Here is a 12,051-nt window from a genome sequence, read left to right as displayed (position 1 = left end):
TGAATGATATATAGTCTTTACTTGCTTGTGGAACATACAACCATGTAATCATTTTTATTTGAGGAAAATTTTTGTTGTTTGACATTTGGGCAAATGGAACCCAGGCCATATATACTGTATTTATTAAAACATATAGCTTTATTTGCTAGACCCAACCTTCAACTATGTGTGCTTTATAAATGGTTAGAGATATATGTAACATTTTTATCATGGATACTAGCAGGGACTGTACACTAATAAATATTCAATACATCTAAATATAAATAGTCTCAAAAGGTACAAAATGCAAAATCTATAAAATGCGTCTAGAACCAAAACCTTGTATAAGAGAATTTTTTGTGAACACATGGTACAATTTTCAACATGTGAGAGGGGAAAAGAGAAACAGACAGGAAGCCCCTTTTGCAGGATAGGACACTGGGGAGTGAACTATTGACATATGTTCAGTTAAGGCCCCAGCAAATCTGAGCGTGAACAAGATAATACCATGCAAGGGGTAATTTTTGAAACCAGACCACAGAAATCAGTCAATTTTGATGTTTTCCTTCTAGGCTGGATGTTCCAGAAATCATCTCTAATTAAGGGTTCCACAAGAGAATGTACAAAAGGCCAAAAAGTAAACAGAGATGATTTTGAATATGTTGAGTAAGGTCATCTTCTGAATGATAGAGTTTTATCTTGAGGCAACCAGTTTCACAATAATTATAGTTGAGGGGCGCCTGGGTGGCTCAGTCGGTTGAGTGTCCGACTTTGGCTCAGGTCACGATCTCACAGTCCATGAGTTCGAGCCCCACATCGGGCTCTGTGCTGACAGCTCAGAGCCTGAAGCCTGCTTCAGATTCTGCGTCTCCTTCTCTTTCTGCCCCTTCCCCGCTCACACTCTGTCTCTCTCTCAAAAATAAACATAAAAAAATAAAAATAAAAACCCAATAGTTACAGTTAAAAACTATGCATCTGCATCTCTAGCTGGTCAAAATATCACACAGAAGAGTGAATGACTACATTACCCAATAATCTCTCTACAAGTTTCATCTGAATGCTGTAGGAAAACGAACTCTCTCTTACATCAGTGAACACAAAATGTCCAAGAGTGCAGCTGACTCAAAGTTGAGATGATGATTAAAGGAAGCATTTATACACCCGCAGGAGGATCTTTCAAAGCTGTTTTGAAGCTCATCTATAAATGGCTTCCTGCAACATGACTCTGGAGGGGTGGGTGAATCAAAGGGTTAATTAATTGAGCAACTCCAAAGTCATTAATTCTAACAAAGGTGAAGCTACAGATGAGGAAAAAGAAGATCCTATTCCAACTTGGAGGTTTACATGGCCAACCATAGTGGTCTACGTGGGAGAAACATCATTCTGTGTTGACTTCTTTAATGGCTTTCTAGGTCTTTCCCCCAGCTATATTTATCTCCTTCTCTGCAACCCCTTTCATCATCAGTAGGAGACAGTGCTCAATAGAAATAAAGAAACTGCACTGGTGTCAGACAGATGTAGCCTCTACACTTCCTAGCTCTGTCACTTTGGGGAGGTGTCTTGGCTTTTTAAAGCCTCAGTTCGATTATCTGTAAAATGGGAATAAGAATAGTTTCTCATGGGGTTGGTGTGAACTCAGGATGAAATGAAATTCTGCAGATAAGGCTTGTAGCTCAGTACATGTTCACTGTGCAGATTTCAGTGCTCAATCAACAGTAGGCTGCCTTGTGCGCCTTGAAAGCACCCTACTCAGTGCCTGTTTCTATCCAGATGGTTTGAGCAAGAATAGACCCCTCGTTCCTCTCAGAGACTTTCAGGAGATGTGAAGCCTCAGCCTTGAAGTTGCAAACCTCTAGGGCCTAAACAAGCTTGGATTTCTCTGCAAGACCACACTGCCCGACACAATGCTGCCCTCTGCTGATGAGGGTGGAACAGTGCAGAGGGGACTAATCCTAGAGGTCAGAAAAATTGGTGGTGGAGTCCTCAGGGGGAGTCAGGGTTCAGAAGAAACATCTTCTCCCAAGATGCCTGCAGAAGCATTCTGCGCGGAAGGGAAGGCACAGTGACCTGCCCAGCTTGGTACTAAAGGTGGGTGTTGGAGTACTAACAGCCCAAGGCCTTTCTCTGTACCATTTGGTTCTCCATCATTTGATGCCCTCTTTCTGTCCAGACGCCAGCCCCAGCCATGAGATAGAAATCGTTCACCCCGGTCCATCGTGTCCCTTCAAGGAGGAAAGTGGCACTGTGCTGGATGAGTAACATGCATTAAGCTGCTTCTAGATTATCCGGCCTCAGATGTGAGCATTAGTTCCATCATCCTCTACGGCAGGAAGCTGCGGCTGAAGACATCACAGCGGCTGAGTTTACACCTCCTGACCTTAATTAGTTCGCCGGTTCTCCTTGAAAAAGAGTCACACTCCTCATTTCTCTTGCCCCGTATCCTGGGATTCTGTGTTGTCAGGTCAAGTAAAAATCCCTTGACCATAAGCTTTAGATCTCATAAACCCTTGACCATAAACTTTATATTTCATGTTTGAAATAATAACAAAAATAATAATCCACAGTCCTACCCCATCTCTCCTTTTCTCTAAGAAGTGCAAGAAACGTTGCCTGAAAGCTGTTAGATTGAGGTTCGTGCACCACACACAAGAGGCTGGAAGGAGGGTAGAGACATCGCGGCTGCTCTGGCTTCACTCCCAGTTCAGCGGCTGAGCCTCCTGCCTGCGGCTGGGTGCCAGCCCCTGCCAGGGTGCTGCCTCCGCGGCAGCTCAGTGACCGGCGCCACAGACCAGCTGCCTCTGGGGAGTCCTGGGCTGGTGGCAGCTTTTAATGCTCTATGAATGGAGAATCTGCTTCCCCCATTCAGGATCTGCAGCCCGTGGCCTGGCGCTGAGTCTCTGCTAAAGTCCTGATTCTGCAATTTCAGCCAGTTGACTCAAGAGTCTGCAGAAAGGTGGCCGGTCTTCTGGTTTCTAGAAGGGGAAAAAAAGAACTCTGTGAGTTCCTTGTACTTGTGTGTCATAGTTAATTCCAAAGCAAACCACAATTCAAATGTGAATTTGAAAATGTGCTGCTGATTTTCAAATGTGTTTCCATATTTATTGTATTTGAAGCTATAGTGTCTCAGTTGTTAACAGCAGGTATTCAGGAATCATACGGCCTGCTTTTGAATCTAAACTGTTCCTTTCATTAGCTGTGTGACATTGAGCAAGTTACTTAACTTGTTTGAACTTCAGTTTTGTTGTCCGTAAAATGGGGATAATAATAGTATCTATCTCTTAAGACTGTTGTGAGAATTAAATAAAATCATGTATTAAAAATGCACCATTGGGGCACCTGGGTGTCTTAGTCAGTTAAACGTCCGACTTCCACTCTCATGATCTCACAGCTTGTGAGTTCGAGCCCCGCATTGGGCTCTGTACTGACAGCTCAGAGCCTGGAGCCTGCTTCACATTCTGTGTCTCCCTCTCTCTCTGCTCCTCCCCTGCTCACGCTCTGTCTCTCAAAAATTAATAAACATTAAAAAAATTTTAAAAATGGGCAAAAGATGTCAACAGACATCTCATTAAAGAAGAGATACAGATGGCAAAGAAGCATGTGAAAAGATGCTCAACATCGTATATCATCGGGAAACTGCAAACCGAAACAATGATATACCACTATATAGCTATTAGAATGGTTAAAATCAAAAACACCTGATAATATTAAATCCTGGTGAGGATATGGAACAAAAGGAATTCTCATTGCTGGTGGGATTGCACAATGGTACAGCCACTTTGGAAGAGAGTCTGGCAGTTTCTTACAAAGCTAAATGTAGTGGTATCATATGATCCAGTGATTATACTCCTAGATAGTTACCCAATGGAGCTGAAAATTTATGTTCATACAAAAACCTGCACACAGATATTTATAGTAGCTTTATTCACAATTGCCCAAACTGCAAGCAATCAAGATATCCTTCAGTAGGTGAATGGATAGCCAAACTGTGGTACATCCATCCAATGGAATATTATTCAGTGACAAAAGGAAGTGAGCTATCAAGCCAAGAAAAGACATGGAATAATCAACAAATGCATATTGCTAAGTGAATGAAACCAATCTGAAAAGGCTACACATTATATGACTTCAACTATATGACATTCTGGGAAAGGTGAAACTTGGTCAGTAAGATCAATAGTTGCCAGGGGTTTGGACAGAAGAAAGGAATGGATAAATAGATGAAAGCCCACTGGATTTGAAGGCAGTGAAACTATTCTGTATGATACTATAATGGTAGATATATAATATTGTATATTTGTCAAAACTCCTAGAACTGTACAGCACAAAGAATGAATCTTAATGCAAACCATGATCTTTAATGTATAAGTAGTGGTTGATTAATTGTAACAAATGTACCACACTAACGCAAAATGTTACTAATGGGGGGGGAGGTATATGGAAACTCTCTGTACTATTTGCTCATTTTTTCCTGTAAATCGAAAACTTCTAAACAATAAAGTCTATTAGCTTAAAAATCAATAAAAGAGTCAAAAAAAGAAAAGAGTGCTAAGTAAATTTCAGCTATCATAATTATTACAGCATTTAATTCTCGTGAAGTTGGACTGGATTTGTTTTGCGCCTTTCTTTATGTCTTCATTGTTTGTTTCTGACTACAAAGCCTCTGTGCACTTACAGATCAAGCATTATTTAATTCTCTTATGAGTAAGAAAAAGGCGGTTCAGAGAATTGCCCAAGATTAATGACTAAGGAGTGGCAAAGCTAGGACAAAGTCTAAGTATCCTATACTTTCTTAATTCCACCTTATTATCCTTCAACAATCTGAATTTGTGTTAATTCTCTGTTCAGCAGCTTTCAATTGTCATTGAACTTTAAAACTTTCTAACTCATCCAAAGGACATCTAAGACTCATGATGACGTGGTTTAAGATACAGCCTGCAACCCAAGCATGGGATAACTGAGGCATCTGGGAGGGTGCAGAGTAATTGGTTTTTCAGTCTAAATTGTTGAACAAATAAAATGAACTCTTTATTTTATTCTATTTTACATGTTTTATTTATTTTTGAGAGAGGGAGAGAGAGAGCACAAGTGGGGGAGGGGTAGAGAGAGGGGGGCAGAGGACCTGAAGTGGGGTCTGTGCTGACAGCAACGAGCCCACGTGGGGCTTGAACTCATGAACCAGGAGATCATAACCTGAGTTGAAGTCGGACACTCAACCAACTGAGTCACCCAGGGGCCCCCTAATTAAGTCATTTTAATATTTGCACAGCACATGTGAACTTCTGCTCACCAATTTACGAGCTAACTTCATGTGTACTTGATGGTTTTATGATGTCATGGACGTCTTTTCTCAGAAAATTGGCATATTGGCACAGGTCTGACCCCCTCTTCCTCTCTAACAGTGTTTTGGCTTGTGAAATTATACTGCAGATCAAATAATATTTCAGGTCACTGCCAGCTCTTTGAGGGATGGGCAACCTCTTTAGTTAGTAGACATTCCAACCCACTTTCTTGCTATTCTACTTCAGCCTTACCTGCTTCTTATCCTCTAAGAGGCTCCCTTTCTCTAGAGAATGTGACAGACCCTAACGTTGTCGATGATGAGGCAGGGGGAAACCGCTTCCTTTACTGACCTCTTTCCAGCAATGATTCATGATCTGGTAGATATTTGAGGAGGCCAGCCGGGGCTTGTATAAGCGAAATCCAGTAGAGATATCTTCCACCACCTCTGAGTTGCTTCGGTTTTCATACGGGATTTTGCCTTCACTGAAGACTTCCCACATCAGCACACCTACAAGAAACGGGGAGTGCAGCACAGCTACAGTTCACAAACAGCAACCAAACGTACATCTAGAAATTGCAATTTCCTTGACATTAAAGTTCAAGTCCCTACCTTCAGGAAGTATAATAGCAAGCCACCTGAGCTGTATTTCTAAAGAACGGAGATTTCCCGGTCTTTCTAGTGATGAAGAACTTTCAAGCTTAGCCCTTTGTTATAGCTAACTCAAATGTTACTACTAAAAGTTGCAGGGGATGCAAACTGAAATGTTACACATCATGTAAATGAATGGAGTGGGTGAGATGTGACAGAATGGGGACTAGGACAGACTGTAGAGAACTGAGGGTCAAATTTTGTCTTCAGAGGACAGTTGTGATTTAGCTCCAGCCAACATAGGGCACATGGGGATGAGGGCTCAGTATTGCAACGTTTTCTGTGTTTTTAAAAAGAAGTCATAAATTGAGAGTTTTAAAATAAAATTTTTTAACGTTTTATTTATTTTTGAGACAGGGAGAGACAGAGCATGAACAGGGGAGGGTCAGAGAGAGGGAGACACGGAATCTGGAACAGGCTCCAGGCTCTGAACTGTCAGCACAGAGCCCGACGCGGGGCTTGAACTCACGGACCGCGAGATCATGACCTGAGCTGAAGTCGGCCGCTTAACCGACTGAGCCACCGAGGCACCTGAGAGTTTTAAAATAGAAATACAATTTGATTTTTTAAAATACTGTGAGGGTGCCTGGTTGCTTAGACGGTTAAGCATCCAACTCTTGATTTAGGTTCAGGTCATGGTCTCACAGTTTGTGGGATCGAGCCCCACATCAGGGCGTGCACTGACAGCATGTAGCCTTCTTGGGATTCTCTCTCTCTCCCTCTCTGTCTCTGCTCCTCCCCTGCTCATGCTCTCTCTTTCTCTCACAAAATAAACACCAAGAAAAAAAAGAGTAAAATACTGTGTAGACAGAACAAAAAATATCTCCAAGTTGTCCATTTTTGACCTCTGATTTAAACCCTTTCCTCTTCTGTTTTCAGAACAAATGTCCCACCCAGTTTTATTATGTACCAATATATTCATGGGATGTCAGAATGGGAAGAGAGCTTGCAAATAACCACTTTCCTTGGTTTTCAGAGCATATTTCAGAGATTCTTAGGGCAGAGTTTTCCCAAGTATGATTCCCAACACGTCTGAATAAAAATCACCTCAGAAGTTTGTTCAAATGGCAGATCCTGGGCCCCCAGCCCAGACCTCTGGATCAGGATTTCTAAGGGGTCTAAAGAGGCATCTCAGGAGTTCTGGAAATTTGGAAACTGACTGTGAATAGGACTGTGTAGCTCCTTAAGATACCAGAATTTCTAGTGAGATTTCTTTGGAAAATCGAGGCCTGCTGCTGGAAGCTCATTTGAAAACAATTGCTTTCATGCCAACCTTGCAATGCATTGATTGGAAACTGAGGAAGGCCCAAAGAGCTTACTTGACTTGCTTAAAATAGCACAGCTAATTAGGGCAAAAGCATTAAAATGCATAACAAATCTCAATGGTCTTGAGGCAGGCATCAAGTTCTCAGTCCACCCAGGTTTCTGTCTCTCAGGCTTGCCGCTCCTGTGATCTACCCTCTCCACCCTGCTTCTATCAAGCAGGCTAAGTTTTGGATACTAAGGGGGCACATCTCAGGCAGGCGTGGACTGAAGTGAAACCTTCTAATTATAAGATGCAACAGAAAATTCACAACTGACAACCTATGGCAGAAAAGCCCTCATGCAGAGTTGGCTGGTGGATGTGACAAAGCGGCCATGACTACAAACGTGTGGCTCGGTGCAGTGTGACCAGCTGCATCCCTCAGAGAGTGGCTACACATCGGCCATACCTTTCCCCATTGTAGAGGTACTTGGGGAAAAAAGAATCTTCTGCAATGGCTCTGGTGCAGTTTTATTTCTTCCAAGTTCGTTCTATAACTTAAATTTGAGTAACAAAGTCTTAGCTAGGCTGTTGAACAGGGAAGCTGTTTTAAGGAACAGTTCAGAAGAACCAAAAATTAACAAACCACTTGATTGTTGGAACTGGATATTCTAAAATGCTGGGAAGACTTCAAAACTAGTTCTCTTAAGAGATTTAATTAGTCAGTTTCTCCCTGGTACTCTAGGTCAATACACTTGGCAAACATTCCCTTCATGCACAATGGCAAAATCAAACTCCAACTCATTTCTTTCCAAACTATAACCCTTATAATCCAAATCAAAGAGATTGGTATGTTTTTGCGTATAGTTTAGTAGTTTGTGTATAGTTTGTGTACAGTTGTGCATAGTTTAGTACACACAAACTATGGCTTAGGATAATATGACAAAACCAGCAAGAATATTTAGTACTTTCTGCCATACCGACATCATTCATTCTGGCCTTTCATTCATGCCCATTTACACTTATCAGGAATTCTGATCCCTTATCATGGACTGCCAAGTTCGTTGTCTACTCTTCTCTCAGTAAGACAGCACCTCTCTTTCCTTTGGACACACCACATTTCTGTAATTGCTGTTTTTTTGTAAAGCAATGAAGATCCCTGGATCTCCAAATGGAGATGGTTCTCTCTCATCATTCAGATCTGTGCCCAAGGGTCACTTTCTTGGAGAGACCTTCCCAGACTATGGTATTTAAACCCACCCTCTTGCCTGGGTGGCTCAGGAGGGTGAGCATCCGACTTTGGCTCAGCTCATAATCTCACAGTTCATGGGTTTGAGCCCCATGTTGGGCTTTGTGCTGACAGCGCAGAGCCTGCTTGGGATTCTGTCTTCCTCTCTCTCTGCCCCTCTCTTGCTTGTGCTTTCTCTCTCAAAAATAAGTAAACATTAAAAAAAAGTTTAAAACAGACCCTCCATCCTAGTCAGTTTCTATCCCATTACTGTTTTGTTTTATTCATAGCATTTATTACTATGTGACTTTGTCTTACATACATAACTATTAGCTTGTTTACATGATTGTTGTCTGTCTCTCTCTAAAATTTACCTCCAAGAGAATAGGAGTCTTTCATATACAGGCACCACTGCATCGTGAGTACCTAGATTAGCCCCGGCTTATAGTAGATGTTCAATAAATTGTTGTTGAATAAATGAGTAAAATATTTATTGAGGGTTAAGTGTGAAAATATAATTTTGAACAAAATATGGTCCTGGTCTTCAAGGAACTCATATTCTAGTCTCCTCACTCCTCCAGCTTTTGATCTCACAGAAGCTGTCACCGGAACTCACATTTCCGTTCTCATTTTACCCCCCATTTCAAAGATCTCTAAGACCAAATGCAACAATGAGGCTCCTTCATACTTTTCAGAGCTGTTATCACACACAGACTATCAGTGGGATGCCCTCATCACCAAGAGTCCTGGGTGAGTACAGTTGCCTGGATCTGACAAGTAAAACAGCTGGCTGGCAGTCCTGGATCCTGTGGGTGTGGGGACAGAGGGACACTCACCAAATGACCACACATCTGACTTGCTGCTATAGCGACTGAAGGAGAAGACTTCCGGGGATGCCCACTTCACTGGGAACTTGGTGCCTGTGGAACTGGTGTATTGATCATCAAGGACGAACCTGGGTAGAGAGTGGAGAAAGAATGTCTGAATGTTTTGGGGGCCTGGGTCTCGTACCTGAGACTTTGCTGGCACCACGTCCCCATATTACCTTGTCATCCCAAAGTCGGACACCTTGATGACTTGGTTTTCTCCCACTAAACAATTTCTGGCAGCCTGGAATGGAGACAGGCAAACAAAAGAGAAAGGAAAACGGTTGGTGGATAAGCAGTATACAAGGGCACTCAGGAGCTTTAGAGATGCTAATTAAGCTTCACTAGCACCTGACAGGAGTTAGCTAAAAAGTTAAATGTGTAAGATCCCTTATCAGGATGAGTAAGTTTGGTCTTTTAGTTTTATTCCTGGGATTCTAATTAGAAGAGAAACCCATGGTGGTGTTTAACCAACGATATGTATTGGTTTTATTATGTGTTCTAATGCAATCTGATGCAATAGGAAATGTTAACATTAGGGACGGTAATGAAGAAACTGTCACCCATTTGACTAAAATAAGAATGTTTTGAGGTTGCTAATCCTCTTTAAACTATTCCTCAATAAGGAGAGCACCTAGTCTCTAATTAGTATCACAGAATTGTGCACTTAGTGATAAAAGACTCCATTCTCTTTACAAATTTTATTTTATTATTTTTTCTTTTTTTCAAATTTTAAACGTGCCTACAAATCCCAAGGGGGATATGGTAAAATGAATATTTCTGAGCTCCAACCCCCAGAGATTCTGAGGATGGTTTTAGCATCACCCCAATGTGATTGTGGTAGATCCTTGGATAATAGTTTGAGAATTTTACCAAGAGGAAACTGAGGCACAGAGAGGTTATGAAGGAGAGGCTATATGTTTCATTCTGGAAGAATGTAAACTCAGACTCAGAGGGTACAAGTTAGAAGCAGGGCTGGGATTAGAGCCCAGATCTGAGTCCTACTAGGGCATCCCCAAGTGGGTAGAAATTGAGAGGGGAAGGAAGATGGTCTGTGACTTGTTATTTATCAATTTATTCCCAGTCTGGGTAGCTGTACATTTCAGGGGGACACACCCCTTCATCCTGAACCTATAGTTGTTTGCCCCGCATCCTCTTACCAGGTCTCTGTGGATGACACATGCCTCTTCCAGGTAGGCCATGCCCTCACACACGTCCAGGCACATGCCCAGCAGGGTTTCTGCAGCAAAGAGTCCTCGCTGGTTGCGCAGGTAATCCGACAGGCAGCCGTGCTCCATGAACTCAAACACCAGGCAGATGGGGGCCTTTTCTAGGCATACCCCATACAGCTGCACCAGTTTGGGGTGAGAGAGTTTCCTGGAAGAAAAAGGCAAGGGGTGAGATGGTCTAAAGTCAGTCTCCCCCAAACACACTCCGTCCTCTAAACAAAAATGACCTGAAGGATGGTGAGCAGTCAAATGGTGTGTGTGAGGACAAAGGGTGGTCAGTGTGGCTGGCACATCATGGACCAGAGGAGAGATGGGTAGGAGATGAGACTGGGCAGTGGACAGAGGAAGACCATGACAGGCTATATAGACCATGGTGAAGAGTTTGATTTTAGTCTCCATGCCATTGGAAACCATTGCTAGATTTGAGCAGCAAAATGGCATAACATGGCGGCAAAATGGTATTTAAAGAACACAGCACAGAACATCATCCCGAAGACATCTTTGTGTACTCTTGTTTTGGCCACTCACATCATGACTTCAGCCTCCTCTATGAAGTCCTCTTCCGACATAGCCCCTTCTTGAATGGTTTTGATGGCCACCTTGTCCTTGTTGAGCCAGTAGCCAAGATGCACCAACCCAAACTGCCCACTGCCAATTTCCTGTACAAAAGTGAGCTCTGAGGGATCAATCACCCATTTCCCTAGAAGAGAGAAAGAGAGTTTTCCAGGGTTGGCAAGGAGTAGATATGAGGTATAGGGCTACAAGGAGACTAATAGCCCTAGATAGAATGTTATCTTCTTGATAATATAACCTAAAGATGGCAAGTAGTATAAGCTTTAGACTTAGAACTTAGATCTTAAAGTTATTTCCACCCCGCTAATAATAACATAGGATATGCATTTAAAACCATGAAAAATGTTTGTGGGGAGAGATTACATGGAAAGAGGAAGGAAAATGGCATTAATCAAGATCTCAAAGAAAGTAAATGAAAGGGTTCTTGCAACACCTCAACTATTTTTTTCTACCTGATTGAAAATGTTTTATTGTTGGGGCACCTGAGTGGCTCAGTTGGTTAAGCGTCCGACTTCACCTCAGGTCATGATCTCATCCTAAGTTGATCTCATCCAAAGTTGGCTGCTCAACTGACTGAGCCACCCAGGCACCCCAAATGGTCATTTTTAAGTCTGGGGAAGAATTACGTACATGGAAAGCCCATTCAGAATTTGCCCCAGACCTTTAGGGATGTGATATGACAGTCCTGAACGCACTGCTCACCATATCTCAGTCCTGCTGTGACTGGGGCTTTCTGCCTCCAGGAACAAACTGGATACCGGAGTCGAGTGACCAGACCTGGGTTGATTAAAAAGTGAAAGGTGGCAGTTAGAGCTTTACTATAGCAACTGTTCAAATTAAACGACCAGGAAAAAAAAAAATAACCCAGTGCAAAAGCTATTTTTATTCTGGAAAACAAATCCCAACACCCAATCACTGATATCACACTCCCTCCAACAAGAGTCATAAAAACAGATGGGCAGGTGGTGAAATCCCATGAGTCTAACCACAGAATTTGCTAGTGG

General features: G+C 42.4%; 1 protein-coding gene across 1 annotated transcript in view; it reads right to left on the bottom strand.

Moving 5' to 3' along the window:
* Window positions 1-12,051, bottom strand: part of ITK (IL2 inducible T cell kinase) — a 59,018-nt gene continuing 46,967 nt past the window's right edge. Inside the window, exons 11-17 of the mRNA XM_025923662.2 lie at window positions 11,750-11,824; window positions 11,003-11,174; window positions 10,406-10,622; window positions 9,425-9,489; window positions 9,216-9,334; window positions 5,610-5,767; window positions 1-2,951 (exon numbers count right to left, since the gene is read on the bottom strand). Coding sequence (XP_025779447.1) covers window positions 2,880-2,951; window positions 5,610-5,767; window positions 9,216-9,334; window positions 9,425-9,489; window positions 10,406-10,622; window positions 11,003-11,174; window positions 11,750-11,824 — 878 coding nt within the window. The 3' untranslated portion in view covers window positions 1-2,879. The remainder of the gene's footprint in view (window positions 2,952-5,609; window positions 5,768-9,215; window positions 9,335-9,424; window positions 9,490-10,405; window positions 10,623-11,002; window positions 11,175-11,749; window positions 11,825-12,051) is intronic.

Source organism: Puma concolor, chromosome A1, assembly GCF_028749965.1.
Source record: "Puma concolor isolate L17-30 chromosome A1, mPumCon1.1.hap2, whole genome shotgun sequence".
Lineage (NCBI taxonomy): Eukaryota > Metazoa > Chordata > Mammalia > Carnivora > Felidae > Puma > Puma concolor.
This window is presented reverse-complemented; position numbering and strand designations above follow the sequence as displayed.